At 38.6% G+C, this 19,102-nt stretch overlaps 2 protein-coding genes across 2 annotated transcripts; both read left to right on the top strand.

Annotated features, from left to right (window-relative positions):
• The first annotated feature begins 3 nt into the window (after positions 1-3).
• Positions 4-11,755, top strand: LOC5519162. Its single transcript, XM_001639015.3, has 15 exons — positions 4-161; positions 1,155-1,468; positions 2,833-3,064; positions 3,543-3,698; positions 3,815-3,967; positions 4,503-4,685; positions 5,084-5,133; positions 5,200-5,356; positions 5,871-5,990; positions 6,350-6,459; positions 6,694-6,797; positions 6,906-7,303; positions 7,392-8,426; positions 8,748-9,545; positions 10,923-11,755. Exons 2-15 carry the CDS (start codon positions 1,164-1,166, stop codon positions 11,226-11,228), a joined length of 4,107 nt encoding a protein of 1,368 aa, XP_001639065.3. The 5' UTR covers positions 4-161; positions 1,155-1,163; the 3' UTR covers positions 11,229-11,755.
• A 1,641-nt stretch (positions 11,756-13,396) lies between these two features.
• Positions 13,397-18,860, top strand: LOC5519163 (mitochondrial ornithine transporter 1). Its single transcript, XM_001639016.3, has 5 exons — positions 13,397-14,082; positions 14,355-14,527; positions 15,012-15,109; positions 15,650-15,719; positions 16,399-18,860. The coding sequence occupies exons 1-5, from the start codon at positions 13,631-13,633 to the stop codon at positions 16,509-16,511; spliced, it is 906 nt and encodes a 301-aa protein (XP_001639066.1). The 5' UTR covers positions 13,397-13,630; the 3' UTR covers positions 16,512-18,860.
• Positions 18,861-19,102: the final 242 nt, after the last annotated feature.

Raw genomic sequence — 19,102 nt, 5'->3', positions numbered from 1 at the left:
TCTAACGCAATTCTAAAATCAGAGCGTATTTTTATAAAGTTCGCTTTGCTAGTGCTGGGATACCTGTGTTATAGACACAGACGCCATTTTGATGGAAGGCCGAGAACGAGAAATGATCGATGTTACTACCGATGATGATCTTTGATTCTCGTCCCTCCAAGGTGAGCTCTCGCTACGCACATCTCTCATCTATTTATTTAGGACTCATTATTGGTTAACTAAAACTTACTCTTTTACGTTGGTTATTTACTATTTATTTAGAGTAATTTCGTCTCATTTAACTTACATATGCATCGGGCTGTCTCCTGTTGTTTTGTGAAATTTCATCGGCCGATTCCGCTTCAGCACATCATTATCAACAAAGTGATTCAGTTTCATTTTCAGCCACTATTTGGACTTTATTCAAAGCAATCCTGCTAGATGGAATACAAAATATTTTGCATTATACCAAGTTTGCTTGTCCAGACAGGCAAATGATAAGTAAGCTTATTTATCAACAATAACTTAAGTTAATGATAAACCAAGCTTTTCCAGCGTCGGTTGTTTTAAAGCATATGATTTGGTAAACAGTAACAGACCTTTTTAGCACGGAAAAAATATGTCATATGAATGCTATATTTGAAAAGTGTCACTGTAATGAAATATTTTGATAAGATGACCAGACGGGCTATGGTACTGTGGTTGTTAATAAATAAACACCTGTTAGTATTCACCATGGAATAAAATGGACTGCAAATTGCTTGAGTTAGACCAATATACTGATCTGAGACTTTGTACATTGTGACCTATATTCAAAATAACATACTTTGTCCACTATACAAAATACAAAAGTATTCTCCTGCATTTGGAACCCTTCTTTTTTTATTTACCTTAATTTTATCTACTTTTAAATGTTGAAACATATCCTACATATAGGAATTGATTATTTTACATCTTATTAGAAACCACTCTTATTTGACTCTTTAAAGCACAAACACAAGCACAACACATGTGAGAATTAGTCAAATACAAGCACAAGTTGAAGAAAATCAAGCAGTTGTGTTCTCTTGCTCTTGCTTTTGGGCTTTTATTACAATGAGAATTAGAAAATGTTGTGTGCTGGGTTTGCGCCTGCGTCCTAGGTGAGAACCAACCTTTCGTGTTTGTTGTTTCAGTAAGTTACAATGAAGAAATGGTGGAAAGAGGAGCCCAAAAAATCAAAAGGAGCAAAAACAAAACGAAGCCCCAGACTTCCACCAAAGTCATCTGTCTTTTATGGGAAGCAGAGTATTAAAATTGAGGATGAAGAAGATGAAGAGGATGAAGGGATGTTTGTTTCCCAAAGGGCTGTATTTTCATCGTCAGGGACTAAGAGGAAAAAGACGAATAGGAAAAAGAAGGGAGTGGTCCATTATGATGCTCACAGCAGTGATGATGATGACGACTATGATAACAGTTACTTTCCAATAACAAGAAAAGGACGTGAAAAGTATGGTATTACTTTCTGCTCTCCTTTTAATAATATCAGCTGTAATTAGGATGTGTACAGGGTGTTGTCAACCCCTCTTCCCTTCAAGGAGGCATGAATGGTCCATTTTGTGGATTGGGGTTAGACAAAAAAGCAAAAAAAGAAAAGGAATTGATTCCAGTTGTAGACAAAACTGAGGCCTTAGCCTACAAGTTTTGTTACTTTAACAAGTTTGACATAAGCAAAATATCAGGCAATAATATTAATCCCAGAAAAACTAGTAATTTGAATGGATGTTTCTTATAAGAACCTTGTATTTTGGGTCACTTTCATAGGATTGTAATTCAGGGGGGATCTCCTCTGTTTGGAGGGTATGGATCTGTTCTGGTCTCAGACAGCAGATCTCATGTGTGATTTGGGTTTAATTTTTGAGTGAATTTAACCATAGTTAATATAATAAGGGAATTGTTTATAAAACAAACTTCTAAGGCTGGATTATTTTTTTGGCCATTTCACGTGGTTGTGTAAGTGCATAACTTGAGCGTACAGTACAAGAGAATATATGGAGTATATGAAGAATCGTTGCTTTCTGCATCAAACCCGCTTTTTGATCTTTTCAAAACTCCACTCTGACGATTCGAACCAAGGCTATGCTGTGATGCTTGCTGTGTAAGGTCTCTTAGATTGTTCAATAGAGCTGTACTCTCTATAGAATTTCAGCCCTCCTTGGTACTTGTACAAAATATATATGGTTGTATAAATCTAATCTTCCCGGGCTGTTGAGCTCAGGATAAAATTGCGATACAACATGATATAAGTGATAAAGACAAAGATTAAAAGAGACTTGATATAAAATGACAAAGTTTTAAATAAATTAAGTCAATAAACGATCCGTGCCAGCATACTCGTATTCATGAATCTCATCCGTATGTTTTCTTGTAATGTACGCTTTGTTTGTGCATGATAACGTGACAGGGATGTTCACATCAGAGAGCTATTGTGTCCTTTGAAGTTCGCCAGGTTTCCTAACCATCTATAAATGTAGTAACTGTGATTTAACTGTGTTTCAAATTTGATAAAAAATATTTACGATGCACAACTTAAATTCAGGCCTCAGAATTTTATAAAAAGAGTAATATGCATTTCAGAACAGAATATTGTTTTTTTGGTAATTTAGAACACCCTGCAAAAGATTCTTGTTATGGGATTGAGTATAATACAAAGCAGTGCCCCTACAGTGCATAATACCTTTTTAAAGTCTTTGTTAATGATATCTACTTATGACCTATATTATACTTTAATTAGATATTAATTAAAATGTTAGTGACATTTTTGTCAAATTATGACTTCAGATATTGAGCCTTATTTATCTGTATTCGCTTCAGGTCATTAAACAAACAGGACAAGCTATTTCTCCTTCTTCAGTCCAACAGGTTAACCATTTGGTTTAATCTTCTCTGCTATGACCACAACATCACAACTATCGATGATTTGAATGATTTCTTAGAATCCAGTGAAGAAAAGCCCCCAATCTTCTTCAAGGACAACAGTTTGGGGTTGAGAAAAGATCTTGCGGTACAGCAGTATATTAGCTTTCCTGACATTTTAGAATTACAGGTAAATTAGCAGTGTCAAATAGAGTTGCTGTGACATACTTATGTCTATATATTAGACACCATGCTCTTGAAGCCTTTTTTCTTTTCAGTATGGTTTGTGCCATAGCAGGCCTCAAAATATTGAGAGGTTACAATACAGAAACATTGGCATAGCCACCCCCCTACTGGTCATTTCCTTTTAATGTTTACACATTTGTGTAAATGTAGAAATGTGTGTGTGTGTGTGTGTGTGGGGGGGGGGGGGGGGGGGGGGGGCAATGCCCCAACCTCTGCTATGGCCTTGTTGGTAAAACCATGAAATTTGCTTTAATTTTCACTTTGCCTTAAGAAAAGAATACCAGCTTCTTTGCATTTCATTTCATTTGATATTTGGTGAGAGGAATGTTAAGTATAATTCTTAAAATTTTAGAATTTAAAAAATGTTTTTCTAAATTTGACTTCAATTCAAATTAACTTATTTTTTAAACTATTGTTTCTAGGTGGTAAAGCCCAATGATTTCAGAGAGCAGTTGCAATCAAGTGGAATCCTTGTGATTAAACGATCTGCTATTGAAATAAAAGAAAAAATCGCGGAGTACACAGCATATTCTGGGACAGTCTACAGAGCAATTTGGGCAAGGACAGATGGAATGCAGGCATGTAAACTGTAATCCAAAACAACAGGGTTATTTTGTTTGTTACAATACATTATTTCACAACTCAAATTGTTTTGTTATAGCATTTTCATCAGTGTTAACCACTTTTTTGGCAGTTGGATGTATGTATCCGTTGCCCTAAAGAAGATGGAGACCAACTCAATGTGTTTCTGGAAGAGGCCATTTTCCTGAGTTCCCTAGACCATGAAAACATCATAAAGCTTCATGGGGTCATCGTGTTTGGGAAATATGTCAATACTTTAGCCTTGGTAAGCCATATTTAATGAAGGCCCTATGTGCCACACGGCACGAGGAGGACAGGTGACAGGTAACAAGCCATAATTACTATCTTTTTCTGCTTAATTGTTTTGCTATGCCTTGTTATTTTGTTGTTGTTTAGTTGTTGTTGTTAAACTTAACATTTTCGTTATTGGTGTTTTGGTCAACTGCTGTCATTATTGTATTGTTTGATGTTTGTTAATCTAATACCTATTTGTTTTCGTTTTGATATTATAACTGTTTGATGCTGTTGTTTTGTTACTGTTTGAGGTCGTTTTTGAACTAGCTGTTTGATGTTGCTTTGTTACTTAAGCTGTTTTGTTTGGTTCTGTAACTGTTTGCTGATGTTGGTCTCACGGTTAAGGCCCCATGTGCCAACCACTCTTGACTGTGTCTCGTTGCGTAATTTTCTGTTCATGACACGCTGTGATGTCATCTGTGCATCTATTAGAGGACAGACGCATGCAAAAATGAGAGCTATTTGTTAACTATGAATTTATTACGACATATGATGCACCTTTGCAGGTTGTAGACTTTGGCGTTCTTGGAAGCCTTTATGATCGCATGGAACCTGGGAAAATCACATCCGTTCGCACGATCTACTCTTATGCCTGTCAAATTACCAAAGCATTGGAATACTTAGAAGATCAAAACAAGCCATTTAAAGCAGTTCTTCCTCCCTTTGTTTATGTGTTTCCTAATCAGAAGGTACTTGAAACGTTAAAATAATAAAACTTCAACATTGTGTTAATTTATTTCCATTTTCACAACGCCTACATAGACCCCCTAGCTTTTCTACAACTTACCTAAATGGTTTGCGAATTTTTCTTTTGTTTCCTGATATTCTGTATCCACTTTTGCTTTCTAAGTAGTGGATTTCCCTTGGAAATACTAGAAGATACGTGGACCTTCCACCTTCCAACTTTACATTTTTACTGTATAATCGAAACTCCATGGAAAATGGCCACAATAGAACATCTGTTTTATTTATCAATATTTTCGTCCGCGTTTACACTTGTTTCGTCTATTTATTAACTCATCTTCTCATTTCTTTACACAACACAGTCATGGGGTTAAACTAATCTCTTTATCTCCACATGCTAAAGATCAAGATAGGAGGTTTCACCTTCAACTGGTATCTAGAGCACAGAACAAAGTAAGTCCATGTTGTAACTCATTGTAAAGGTTGAAGTAGTTTTCTGATGCTTGTTGTCTCGTTTAGGTCCCATCCTTTTGGAACTGAAGTCGAGTTTCTGGTGGGAACTGAGAGATATGACCTCAGGAAAGACCTTGTTTACACCTTCGGTCAGCTCTTACGCAACCTTTATTGGAGCCTTCCAACTGATTGGTCATCTAACATTGACTATTTCAAGCCAGCGGTGAGAGGAAGTCTTTTTATTCCTCGTGCGAGTGAGTTACAGTAGATGTGGATCGGGGGGGGGGGGGAGGACTTGGAGGAAAAAAGACAGCAAAATCAATTTTAACCCTAAGAGATAGTACTAAGGGAGTGGTCAACAACAATTCTTACCCCTAGGGTAAGAGCACATTGGGTGTGTTCGAAGGAAGTGATAGCATTTAAAAAAAAAAAGGTTCAGTTTTCCTGAATTTTGTTGCGGTCTTGAAACCAATTTTTTTTTGTCAAAACCAAAACCAAAATCCCAAAAACCAAAAAATCCTGAAACACCCCCTAAGAGATAGCAGTTGGTAAGAATTTTATACCCTAAAAGATAGGTCAAGCACCCCCGTCTACTTTTCACAAATAAATATAGTGAGACACAATCAATTGCTCTTCAAACGCTCATCAGTAAAGATACGTAATGTGTAAGTGTCACAATTTACATTTGTTGATATTCAACAAAAGAAGTCTTATCGATACATGCACGTCTTGTCCAGAGCCCGCGATACTGGCAAGAGTACAGGTTCCCTGATACAATGCGTCACGTGATAGAACGATGTACAGATCCACTAGGACCCAGGCCTAGCATCAAGGAGTTGGTCGTTATGCTTGAACAGGTAAACCATGACATGCTATATGACGTACCTTGATTTCAACAGTCCATCAAGAGAACTTATGCCAGCCTAGGTGTGTACGCCTGGCTAAACCGATAAAGAAATGGGTCGTCTCATTTATAATGAGGGTCCTGTTTGGCGCGAAAGGAAGGATTTGTCGCGTTTGCGTTGCTTATCCACCTGAAACCATTATCTCCCTCTATTCTTCTATTCCTTCACCTTGCCCTTGGTTGTACGAATTTCAGCAGTGATGTATGTTGGACAAGGAGGCGGAGGGGGGGGGGGGGTAGTAAAAGTGCATTAATTATGGTCTCAATTCATACCAGGCTCATTCATGGTCGTCTTACCTGTTTTCCTTTTAGAGTCGACCAATGATTGTAACCGCGACTGCGGACTTTACAGCCCAACTTCCCATACAAATGTCTTTCAAGAAGGGGGAAGTGATAACCGTTATGTCATCCCAACCGCGCAAGTAAGAATGCGTAATTACTAGTGGTATAGTATTGCCTTTTGCCTTAGACGTTTGTATTCTGACCGAGGCAAGATGTCGAAGATTCGAATATGTCTTTTCTTCATGCATCACAAATGCAGCAATAGACAGTTTGTTCTAAATATAAGAACAATTATTTTACAGACACTTGTCTGTCTGGGTGTTCTTAATCCACATTGTGTGCTAGTCTTTATTGTATTTACATCTTACTCTAAGGTTTATGCCCGATGACATGTGGTTCGGCCAAAAGGCGGATGGTGTGTTTGGTTTTTTCAATAAGAGATACACTGACAAGGCATCGATAGACGAAACGGATCAAGGTATCAAGCATCTACACTTTTTTACGACCTCCCATTTGCCATACAGTATATCTAATCATAATGATACAAATGGACTTACGTTGATGCGTTACTTTCGATTCATACTAGTCCCTGCGGAGATCTTAGCGCGAGGGCCTGAGGCGGAGCATGCGTACCGAAAGGCGCTGCTGGAAGGCAAGGTCCAGGTTTATCGCGGGCGCATCATGCTGATTGGTCAAGATCGCGCGGGAAAGACGAGTCTGAAAAAGTCTCTTCTCGGAATTCCATTTGACCCTAGTGAAGTGAGCACCGAGGGAATTGAGGTGGATCCATCTACATTTGAGGTGGATGTCGAGCAAGTCAGCCGCTGGCAAAGGTTGTCTGACGAGATTGAGCCTGGGAGTCAGTCGGAGCGTGCCCTCGTTGCAATGATAGTTGAAAATTTGCGTTCCCTCTTAATCAACAAAGAAGAGGAGGCAAAACCTGTTGGTGAAGAAGATCTTTTATCAAGAATAGAAAGGGAAGAGGTAGTTTTCCGTTTGTGAAACACCATATTTTCCTATAAGTCATAAAAAATCGCTATTCCACTATCTTAAAATCCTAATGTTTTGTCAGGTATCAGAGGCTTTGGAGGATGCTTTTAAAGAATTAAGTCTGGAGAAATCTGCTGTTCAAGACGATGCCAAAGTTACTCCATCGACACCACAACAAGACGAAGAAGATGGTTCTAAACTCACCGATCGCATACAGGTGTCACCAAATATCTCATTGCAGCTATCAGAGAGGCTTAAGCGACTTATTGCACAACATTTAAGGGATAGTAGTCTATCAGAAAAACGCAAGGAGACCGTCCTGGACGTGTGGGACTTTGCAGGACAACACTTGTACTACGCCACGCATCCCGTGTTCTTCTCGTCTAGAGCTGTCTACGTCCTCACGCACAACTTGAGTAAGAACCTGAACGAGAGGGCGGAGCCTTGCATGCGACAGGGCGTGGCTGATATCAAGCTGGACAACGCGAACAATGAGACGAACCTGGAGAACCTGATCTCGTGGCTGGTAACGGTCCACTGCATCCAGAGCCTGGAGGAGCGAGATGAAGAGGCCGAGCTGCTTTCAGACAAGACAGGCACAACTCGCGCCACTAAAACAAAGTATCTGCGCCCGCCTGTACTCATAGTCGGCACACACGCTGACCAACCGTGCGTTCCAGTCAAGCAGGCGCACGCGCTCCTGGCCGAAGAAATTTGTGGTAAGACATATGACGAGCACGTGATTCGGCCGTTCTTTTCGGTAGACAATACCAAGTCGTCAGATGACCAGGGAATACAGGATCTAAAAACCAAGATCGCTCATGTGCTGGAGTCAGAGCCGTACATGGGAGAGACGCTACCCGCCAAGTGGTTCAATTTCGAGAAGGCCATAGCTGAGCAGATAGAGCGCAATGTGTACTTCTTACCCCTGAGCGACGTGCGGCGTATCGCGCAAACCGAGTGCTTTATCATAGACGACCAAGAGGTTAACACCATGCTGAACTTCTACCACGATCTGCGGGTGATCGTCAAGCACGCGGGCACGGTAGTGCTGCAGAGTCAGTGGCTGATTAATCTGTTCAAGAAGTTGATCACAGTACGCACCTTTGACCACATGGTAAGATGTCAATTTAAATAAATTGATACTTGTTCATTTTAAGACTATAGATACTTCTAGATACTCAGATAATGGTTCATTAAGACTCTGATAGCGACTAGTGTTTCTATTTGACGTTCTCAACGTTATCTTTGAAGTGTAGTTCTTTGTCTTTTCTTTTTATCTGCTTATTGATATATATTATAGCTTCTTTCTTTTTAGCGTGTTTTGTGTTAAATTAAATGTAAATAAGTAAATGTTACATATATTAACAAATAAATCTCGAGCGTAACCTTTTTGGATGTTTAGAATCTGAATTATCAGAGATTTTTGCTACCGCAGGATCCTATGCACGCAAAGTACTGGAAGACCCTGGAGAAGACGGGAACCCTGCACCAGTCTCTGATAGATCACGTGTTTGGCGAGATTGTCCCTGGTGACAGCCAGGCGCAGCAGGATCTCTTATCCATGATGGAACGTTACGGCTTGATTGCCAGGCTTAACGCACCAGATGAAAACAGCCAGCAATCCGTGCAGTACTTCGTCCCGGCTCAACTCACCTCCTCACCCGAGTCTCTGACTAAAGCTTGTCCCAAAGATGGGGACCCCTGTCCTCTGCTCATCCACTTTCCGGACGGCTTTGTCCCACATGGCTTGTTCCCGCAGCTGGTGTCTCGTCTCATTCGCCATTTTAATGAGATGGGCTTCACAAGGCCGCCAACTCTGTTTCGAAATGGTGCAGGCTTTGCCATCGGTGCGAAGAACAGCCACGATTTGTATCTCCTCTGTGGTAAACGCTGCATCAAAGTAATTCTTACCGCGTTCACTGCTGACATGTGCGAGCAAGGTCTGGCTGTTCGAGTGCGCATGCTCCTTGAAGACTCTCTTGATGAACTGTCACGTGACTGGGACTGGTTAGGACACATGCGGCATGAGTTCTGCGTAGAATGCCTTGCTTGTGCATCTGAGAAATGCCAAGAACACGGTAGGACTAGCTGTTGTGACCAGGACTGTGTTCACATGTTAGTGTGCCTACATGATGGTGAGACGCCATACCGATGTGATCGTGTCTTTGGGGACGCTTCAAGGTTCACCGTTCCGGGTCTAAGGCGATGGTTCAATGATGAAGTAGGGACACAGGTGGGTTAATATTCTATTTCTTTTCTCATTACTCTATAACTTATGTCATTATTCTATTACTTATGTCATTACTCTATGACTTATGTTAATATTCTATTTCTTATGTCATTACTCTATTACTTATTTCATTACTCTATTACTTTATTACTCTATTACTATTATTTTATGTCATTATTCTATTATGGGACACTTAAGATTTACGCTAAAATATCTCCCGTACTAAACACAATTGAATCTTGGGTTTTACAGCTAGAAATAACTTACTATTAAACATAACAATTCGACCTAGATAACGAAAATTCGATGGTTAAATTCGGGAGAAAACAATTATTAGTAAGAAGTCTTGTGAAGCCCTATTATCGGATGCTCTTACCTAATATCGGACACCGTAGCCGTATTATCAACCAGCAGATTCCTTCGCAAAAAAAAAACAGGGAAAATTATGTTTTATTTTCAATAAAATACATCAGGCAATAATTGTTGACAAATGTACTTTGCAAAAGTCACGATAGAATTAAGTTTGAGACTCTTTCTCCGTTGAAGCAAGCGATTCAAAACTCATGCATCGCGCGCTTGACAAACTTCACGGCAAAATGTGCTTTCGCTTGGCGATCACTCAAATTTACGCTGAATCGTTCGGCGTTTGCTTGGCTGTCCGATAATAGGGCACCGAGGCTAGCTACAAACAATTCGAGCTATCCCGAAGTGTCTACGGAAACAGCGGCCAAATAGCATCCTGGGAGATCAAAAAAATGACACATTTTGTGTGACGTCTGAATCAACCACGAACCGAATGTGTTCATCCTCGGCAACCCAGATCTATTTTCCGGTAATAACTCCGGTAATGAGAGATTCCGAGGATGAATGTGTTTGGATCGACACAAAACGATAATAAGTCTCAGCAATATTGGGATACTCTCTTTATTTTGCTCGTCAACAATCTGAATATGGGAAAACCCGACAGAGCAAAAAAATGGCATGAAATTTTCCAATTCTCAATATATAAGCTCAAGATTCCGCATACAAAAGGTTCCTCTGACCAAAAGCTTAATTCCAAATTTTAAAGAAATTTAGAAGATATGAAATTTAGATATTAGCGAGCAGAGTAGGCTTAATTAAAAAAAAAACACTTTTTGATATGTTGGTTTCCATAACATAAGGAACCTGTATGCAAAAATTCAAGCTTACCGAAGTTAACCAGACCTTATTTTGGGAAAACTTGCTCTTTTTTCTCTGTCAGGAAAACCCCAGTTAACAAGAGAAACAATATTAGTTTTTTTATTCACTTTATATCTTTCTGTATGATACAATACAAGCTTTTTTTTAACCAAAATCCACTACTGAATTATGACTGATGATAACATACGTATTTTTAAGGCTGGCACAGAGTTTGTTAGCAAGAGCGGCCGTCCAACTGTAGATGACATGATCCTCCTGGCCCGAGAAGTTGGCTCCCTGTGGAAAAGACTTGGCCGCGCTCTCGGTCTGGATGAGCCGGAACTGGAACAGCTCGAAGCCGACAAAACGCAGCTATACGAGCGTTGCTATGGTGTTCTTAAGCGCTGGACTGAAATCCAAGCCTCCGCGGCTACTTACGAGAGTCTGGGTCGAGCTCTCCTGCATGCGACCGTAATGAAGAGGGACTTGTATCTAGAGTTTTGTGTCGCCAAGGATGAGTCATGAAATACGATGTTTTTACATCTTCCACTAACGAATATTTTTTAAACATTTTGAATGAGGTTTATTTGACCTAATAATTTATTAATAACAGTAGTTTATTACAACTTGTTCTCTCTCCTACTGGCACAAGATAAAGGACCTTGTTATCATGTACATGTCCCAGCATATCTGGTTATATCGATTGTCAGTATATCCACTTGTGCGCATTTTTAACATTGAAAATGTCCAGGCAGCACGATTTAGTCATATGCGACCTGCTTACGAAATGTCTTATCCCTGAATTATACACTTCGACTTTCGTAGTTGAGCATTGTAGCGGAGTCGTAGGCTGATTTATACTCTACGACTTGAAGTTGAAGAGGTGTCGCATATAACTAAAAAATCGTGCTGTCTAAGTTAGAGGGCCTGATAACCACCAAGAAGAAAACATCCCTACTCGCAAATTTTAATCTAGTATGATTTTTTTCTACTGTTTTGTAAAGGTTAATAGTTATGAGTAATAAATGAATGGGACTTCAGCTTAAACAAAAGCAAACGACCCCAATGGCGATATATCTCTTCCGACCTATAGATAGAAGATACGACTACATCGCTTAGATTTTTTTGACAACCTTTTCTTTAAAATAGGTTTATATGCCCACTCGAGCGTATGTGCATAAAAACCTGTAATCGATTGTGATAGCATTAACACATTAACCCCTCAACCGGCCTGTACCGGCTTTGAGAAGTACCCACAACCCAAAAAATTCATAAATGCAAAATAAACACAACAAGATGAAGATACTCAGGCATCAGTCTAAGGGATAAATGGTCTTGAAGATATGCATCCAACCAAGGTGTTGGCAACTACTCTTAACAAATAATAGCACAGGTTCTTTGACGAATTTCAAATCGAACAAGGAAAGAAAAGCAGAATCACCCCTCTCAATAAAACACAATGTCCACTGCTTGAAGGCTTGTAAAACCACTTAGATGCCTTTACGGATTGCAAAGCATTCTGGGAGATGCAGTGAAAAATTCACGAGGGGAGGGCCAGTCAACACTCTCCCTAAAGTCAGATGGTTTTTACCCCGAAGCCACACAAATCAATTCCAGGTCATACAGACCCAGAATAGCAATGTAAACAATTTTGGAATCAAGTTTGGTTTCAGAAGAGACAGCATTTAGGGGAGCTGTGGTGATTCATTAGAAAATTATTTTCTCATCTATGCAAAGCCAAACAAGAAAAATTCATCATGAATCCACCTTTGCTTGCAAATATTCATAAGCAAAGCACTCAATTATGCCCCAATAGACTTCATGATGTCCTGAGACACTCTCCTAATATGCTCATAGCTGTATTTTTAATGAAAAATACAAGCAACCATCAACTTGTGCACGTTTCAGCACAACGACGAGGGATTAAAAGTGGGGGCCGCAAAGCACTGTTGGAAAGCTTGGATACCGCTGACTAAGTGCAGCTGTGTTTGACTTTGACGGGCTGTGTAAAACTCAGAATAGGGGGGGGAGGTATCTGTTTTCAGTCTGTTTTTTGTAAATTCAGCTAAAAAATAGTCAGGAGTCAATGGGTTAAGTACTAATAAAAAAAACCGCCTAGCTTTTCGGTAAAGGGGGGTTTTGCTGAGTGACAAAAGGGGAGGGAGTATTTTTTTTAGGGGAGGGTTTAGGGGGGTTTAAACCCCCTAAACCCTCCCCTAGATCCGCTACTGTCGGCTACCGTCTGTGTAGTGCTACAAAAACAAGATTTTCAAATATTATCAAAAGAAGCTAGGGGCGCGAGAGCTTGCGGTGATGTGGTTTTGTCTCTTTGTCGTATTTTTGGTTATAGTTTTTTTTTGGTGCGGTTAGCGTTTTTTTAACAAAGCGGTTATCGTTATTTCGCAAAACTTTGATGTTTTTTTGTTGTTGTTGTTGGTTTTGTTGTGTTTTTTTCGATCTGTGCGGGTTTTCCTACGCCCCATGAACTAAAGATGCCTTTAGTTCCTCTAAAGGATTTTTTAATACGAAATAACAAAACATGTGATCTTGAATGCCTTTCATTGGTTTGTGAGTGCTGAGCATTCACCATCACCATAGTCAGCAGTATAGTTAGTTTGTTGGTATTCCATGAACCCCGCTTCATTTCCCGCATTTATCACGGTCTTCCTATGGTTTAGCGCCTGTGATCTGTACGTGCAGCGGTCATTCTTAGTGTACTAAAAGTTTATTTTTGACCTGCTACAAAAACCTCGTGGCTTTTTCTATTTTGTGTTTAGGGCCACATTCCAGTCTTTGATTGATCTCTTAGGCAGTACAAAGAGAAAATGGGAGGTATAAAATGATTTTCTGCGTTTACTCGAGTGCATAGCGGAAGTTCCAATATCGATTTTTTACCTTCGTCAACTCACTGCACTATTCGTACAAAAATGGACTTGGAAAATGCGAAGCGAATGGCAACGGACTTCACCGCTGGTGCGATGGGTGGAACTGCCTGTGTGTTTGCCGGTCAGCCATTTGATACGATCAAGGTTAAAATGCAGACATTTCCGTCGATGTCTAAAAATGCCTTGGATTGCGGTATAAAAACTTTCAAGCAGGAAGGATTCAAGGGGCTCTACGCCGGCACCATACCCTCTCTAGCAGCTAATATCGCAGAGAATTCCTTCCTCTTTTTATTCTATGGACAATGTTTGTCGTTGATTAAGACATTGACTGGAAAGAAGCACGAATCAGAGCTGACAATATTTCACAATGCTTGTGCAGGGAGTGGCGCTGCATTTTTCATGTCGTTCGTGCTCTGTCCTGCCGAACTTATCAAATGCCGATTACAGGCACAACACCAGACGAACTTGATCTCTGGAATGGCTGGACCAAAAAGGTATAGTGTATAAACAATAAGACAAATGGCCATGAAATTTATAACATAAAATAATAATTTCAATATATAGATTTTTAACAGAGCTAACTCGATATATTTTTAAGGGTGAATGAGTACAGGATTTAACTATTTCGATTTAAGTATGATTCCAGAGAACTTACATTGTCAGGCTTTTATTGACTAGCCCATATAAATACAAAATGAAGAAACATTCCGCATAATATAAAGAGAGTATTTTGGGTATTATTGCATCAACTTTGGCTGTTTTTCAGTGGTGTTATAGATGTGACAATGCAAATCATCCGTAATGATGGCTTCCAAGGTCTCTTCCGTGGTATGACTGCCACCTGGGCTAGAGAAGTACCAGGCTATTTCTTTTTCTTTGGTGGTTATGAGTTCAGCCGATACATGCTGACACCATCTGGGGGGGATGTCAGGGATGTAGGTGAGAACAACTTGATTTGATCATTACCATTATATACACATGTCAACTCTCCCACATTAGGCGGGAGTCTCAAGTTTTTCGACCTCTTCTCCCGCTCTTCTGCCTTAAGCACCAAATCTCCCGCTTTATAGCGATTTTTATAGATTCCAAAAAAATTATTCTACAGAAAATTGCCATTTTGCCTATTTTCTATATTCCCTTGTGTAGTGCAATGTAGTGCAACGCCCTTGTGAGGTCTATAAGTGGATTTGTTCGCGAGTATGAATATACCCCATCACTCCCCCAAAAAAATTCTCAAGCCTTCAGATTTTCTGAGGTTGACAGGTATGATTATAATATATCCATATTATATCATTATATAGAGTAGAACTTCTATATATATTAATACTCGCAAATCGTGATTGCTTCATTGATTTGCAGGCACATTTTGTTAGGCTGATGAAAATACTTTATGATTTATCACCAATATTAACAATCATTCCAGTTAAGAGCCCATTAAAGATGATTCTTTGTGGGGGCTTTGCTGGGACATGCCTCTGGACAGCGATATTTCCTGCAGATGTGGTCAAATCAAGGATACAGGTGAATATATCACAAAAGTGATATTTTACATGTGCTCATTGGTCAAAGTAATCATGTGGTACGATGTAGGTTGGCAAATACTAAACATTGCCTGCCTTTTGTAAGGGCTCAAGACCTACCACAAAAACTCTACCCCCCCCCCCCCCCCTTCCCTCCAGTAACCTTCTAGAGATGTTATTCTTGAATAAGGCCCTCCTTCTTTAAAAAAAGCATGCCAAAGACCAAAACAGCTGTTTTAGATTACTTCAAGAAAATATTGCCAACATCATGTGTTATTAGCACCTATAAAGATAAGGATCTGATCAATTCTTGACACAAAAGGCAACAAGAAACATAATTCCTCTTTACACTGGTGACACTCTGACATGTACAGTTGGTGAAAATTCAGATATCCAAATAAGCTAACATCCTCTATCAAGCAAATACATGTATGTCAGCTTGCACATAGGACATATTATGCTATGATAGTCAACCCAATAACTGAGTAATACTTTCTTCTGCTTTCAATATTAGTAAAACTTTAAAATGTATGTATTTCAGATATTATCATCAGGAAAAGGAAAAGCCCCAGGATTCTTAGAGACTCTTATTCTCATTTTTAGAACTGAAGGTATGTGGTTGCTTTGTTCTGTGTTGGGTGTACTGGCCTGTAGACTTTTTTACATTACATTTTTTTTTTAAAGAACTTCTAATTATCAGTTGAGGCTGGACCATTTTAAGGGCATTTGGCTGAATATTAAAATTAATCTTTAAATCTTAAATTTAAGTGTATTTAAAAGATATAATACCCAATGAATAAATAGGAATAAAATTACACAAATGATCAAAATTAATAATATTCAAGGTTGTTTCAATAAGCTGAATTTGATTCTGCAATTTAGAGTGCATCAGACTGGTAAAGCAATATTGTGTTGCTATCTGAGCCTTTGCATGTTCTAAGCATGTTCTCAGGCTGGATGTTCTTATAAAAAAGAGTGTATTCACATCTAGCATGGAGCCCTCGGGTGCAATGGGAACAGTTTTACCGTATCCACCTCTTTTCTATGGGTGTAAAGGAAAAGTGCTTGATTCTTCCCCCAATCCATCCTTATTTCAAGCTCTGATGTGATTAGTAAATTAAGTTGAATGTGAGTTCTTTCCTGTGCATCCAGGAACTTTTCTCAATGGAAATCAACTTTAAAACTGAACTTCATTCTGGGCCTCCTCTTGTGATCAATGTTACTCGTGTCGATCATTGTAGTCAACATTAAAAGACAATTTCTCTTTTATCTTTTTCTACATTTTTCCAGGCTTTCGAGTGTTGTATAGGGGGCTTGGACCATCCATTATCAGATGTTTCCCAGCAAATGGTGCTTTATTTATGGCCTATGAAGGGACCCAGTCATTACTGAAGAATGTGTGACACCCTTGCAAGTGCAAGTCCTCTGGTCACCCTGTGGAATTGATCAGCCCATAGAACCAAATGTAATTGTGTCAATGTCAGAGCACAGCGCACCACCACACTGGGCCACAATAGTAACTATCACGGTACAACTTCCCCTCAAAGGATTTTTAGAGTATTATCTTGAAATTTGTTCATCAGACACTTTATTGGAAATAATGATTTATATCATTTGTGGAGGATGGTATTGTGGGACTTATTACTGTGCCTTTATCCGCTATCAACAAGGCAATGATGAGCTACAGTTCCTATGCTCTACTTACAGTGGAACCTGGATTTTACAATAACCTCGATGGTAGAAATACAGTGAAAAGTATAACAAATTACTCCAATCTAATTATATTGGATACAATGATGCTTGATTTTACCATAAAAATCTCTTCTTCCAAGCGTAATTTCAACCTTGATACAACTATATTACTGATTTTGTCTATCAACAGATTACAGCTAATCTTTTTTTTTTTTTACTTTTTTGATGACAGATCGTTTTAAATGCAGTTTTACAGAGTAATTGTACAGTCTTGCACAGATTACAGTTACAATATTTTTATTTTATAAAAGCTGGTTATCAAACCGACCTCGCTACAACAATATTTTCAATGTATTTTCCTTTATATCGTAAAATCGAGGACCTCAATTTTACGATACATTTTCCTTCTACCAAGGCATACCATAAAATCTAGGTTCCACTGTTCTTCGGAAGACAAATTATTCTAAAAATCGTCATGAAACCAATAGGCCACATCAATAGGCCATTCCAAAATAGAAACCTACCTGAACTACCGTCATGCAGCGCATGCTTCGTTTGGTGCAAGCTTAACAATGTGCACACTGTATTCTTGTAGTTGAGTTAGGTTTCTATTGTAATCAGGGGTGGAGCAGGGGGTGGCCTAGGGCCTCCCCCCCTTTAAGCAGCTAAAACTACAGTAAATGTATGAGACATTATTTAAAATACAGGAGAAAATGCCTTGAAAAACCCTTTTGGGACCCCTCCTGTTTGAAATCCTGGCTACGCCCCTGGTAATGTGCGCACAAGATTACCATATTTACTCATGCATAATATGCACTTATGTATAATACACACCCTGATTTTTTAGGTCATTTTCAAAAAAATAATAATAGAAAAGTAACTATATTTGACAAAAAACCCTAGATGAGAAGTATGTTGAAATATAAACATTAGTTCGCCTCGAAGACATTGAAAACAAGTAAACTTTTTCATGCCCGAGTCCTTTATGGCGCACTCTCCAGACTTTTTCTTTAATTTAGATTTGGTATGTCAAAACAACCCCTCACAGAGTTTAAAAACTTGACTAACTTGTTTGCGGAGGGTTGAAATACTCAAGAGCTTTCTCTTGTTTTAATTATTATGCAAATTTTTTTACCTCTAAAACAATAATTTTCATGTATAATATGCTCCCCGATTTTGCAGGTCATTTTCACATGAAAAAAGTGTGTATTATACATGAGTAAATACGGTAAAGCTGGAATGGCCTATTGGTGTGTGTATGGAAGGTAGGCTGTTTTTCAAAATGAAATCATCATCATGTTTTGTTTTTTTTTTTTATCAGGAGGCATTCTGTTTTCTAATGTTATTATATAAACCAAATGGTTGCAACCCAATAAGGTTAGCTAATTTAACTTACACTGATAACTCTGTTATTTAAGCAATTATTTGAATTTTCATTTAAAGTTAGAAAGGAAAGTAGGTTCTATAGATAAAGCAACCTTATGATTTTATTATTCTCGAAAAAGAAAAGAGCTTGAAAAATTCATTTATAATATTTATAATGTGTTTTGTTATTGCTTATCTATCAGCAGAGATGAATGTAGTGGTCTGATTAAAGCAAACTTAGTATGAGACATAAGGTTTCCTTTACTACACAGGTTTTATTTAAATATGTTTTTATATAAACTATAAACTGTTTTGTGTAAGCTAGCTAGGATAGGATGTTTATAATATCATTTGTACATAATTTCAAATATATGGTCAATTGTATAACCTATAGGTTAAATGTATTTTTAGTATACTTATCATTTTTTGTTGTTGTTACATTAGAGTGATATATTAATAATTTATACCTGAATCCAGTTATGTAATAATTATTTATCGCAAATGGCAATTGCCAAACGGCAGGGCTACTATCCAAACTTACCACTAAAGGCAGGAAAATGGGAATAACTTGTGGGATTAGTTTACATGCTTTTTTACTCTCAGGGGTAATTATACCTACTAGCCACCATTGGTTGTACAACTACCATTTGCCAGTTGCACCAACAATATTGATTAAAATAGGAAAGTAGACCGCAGTGATTGTCACATCTTTTAGGGTATAACATTTCAACCAACTGCCAACCCTTAAGGGGATATTGAAGGATTTTGTCATCTCTTAGGGTATAAAATTCAACCAACTGATATTCCTATAGGGGTGTTTACCGTTTTTTTTTTTAGATTCTGCTGTCTCTTAGTGTTAAAACTTTCTTTGACCACAACCAATTCGCTATCTTTTATGGGTAAAAATTTCTGTTGACCATAGCCAAGGTGCCTGCTT

Source organism: Nematostella vectensis, chromosome 10, assembly GCF_932526225.1.
Source record: "Nematostella vectensis chromosome 10, jaNemVect1.1, whole genome shotgun sequence".
NCBI classification, from domain to species: domain Eukaryota; kingdom Metazoa; phylum Cnidaria; class Anthozoa; order Actiniaria; family Edwardsiidae; genus Nematostella; species Nematostella vectensis.
This window is presented reverse-complemented; position numbering and strand designations above follow the sequence as displayed.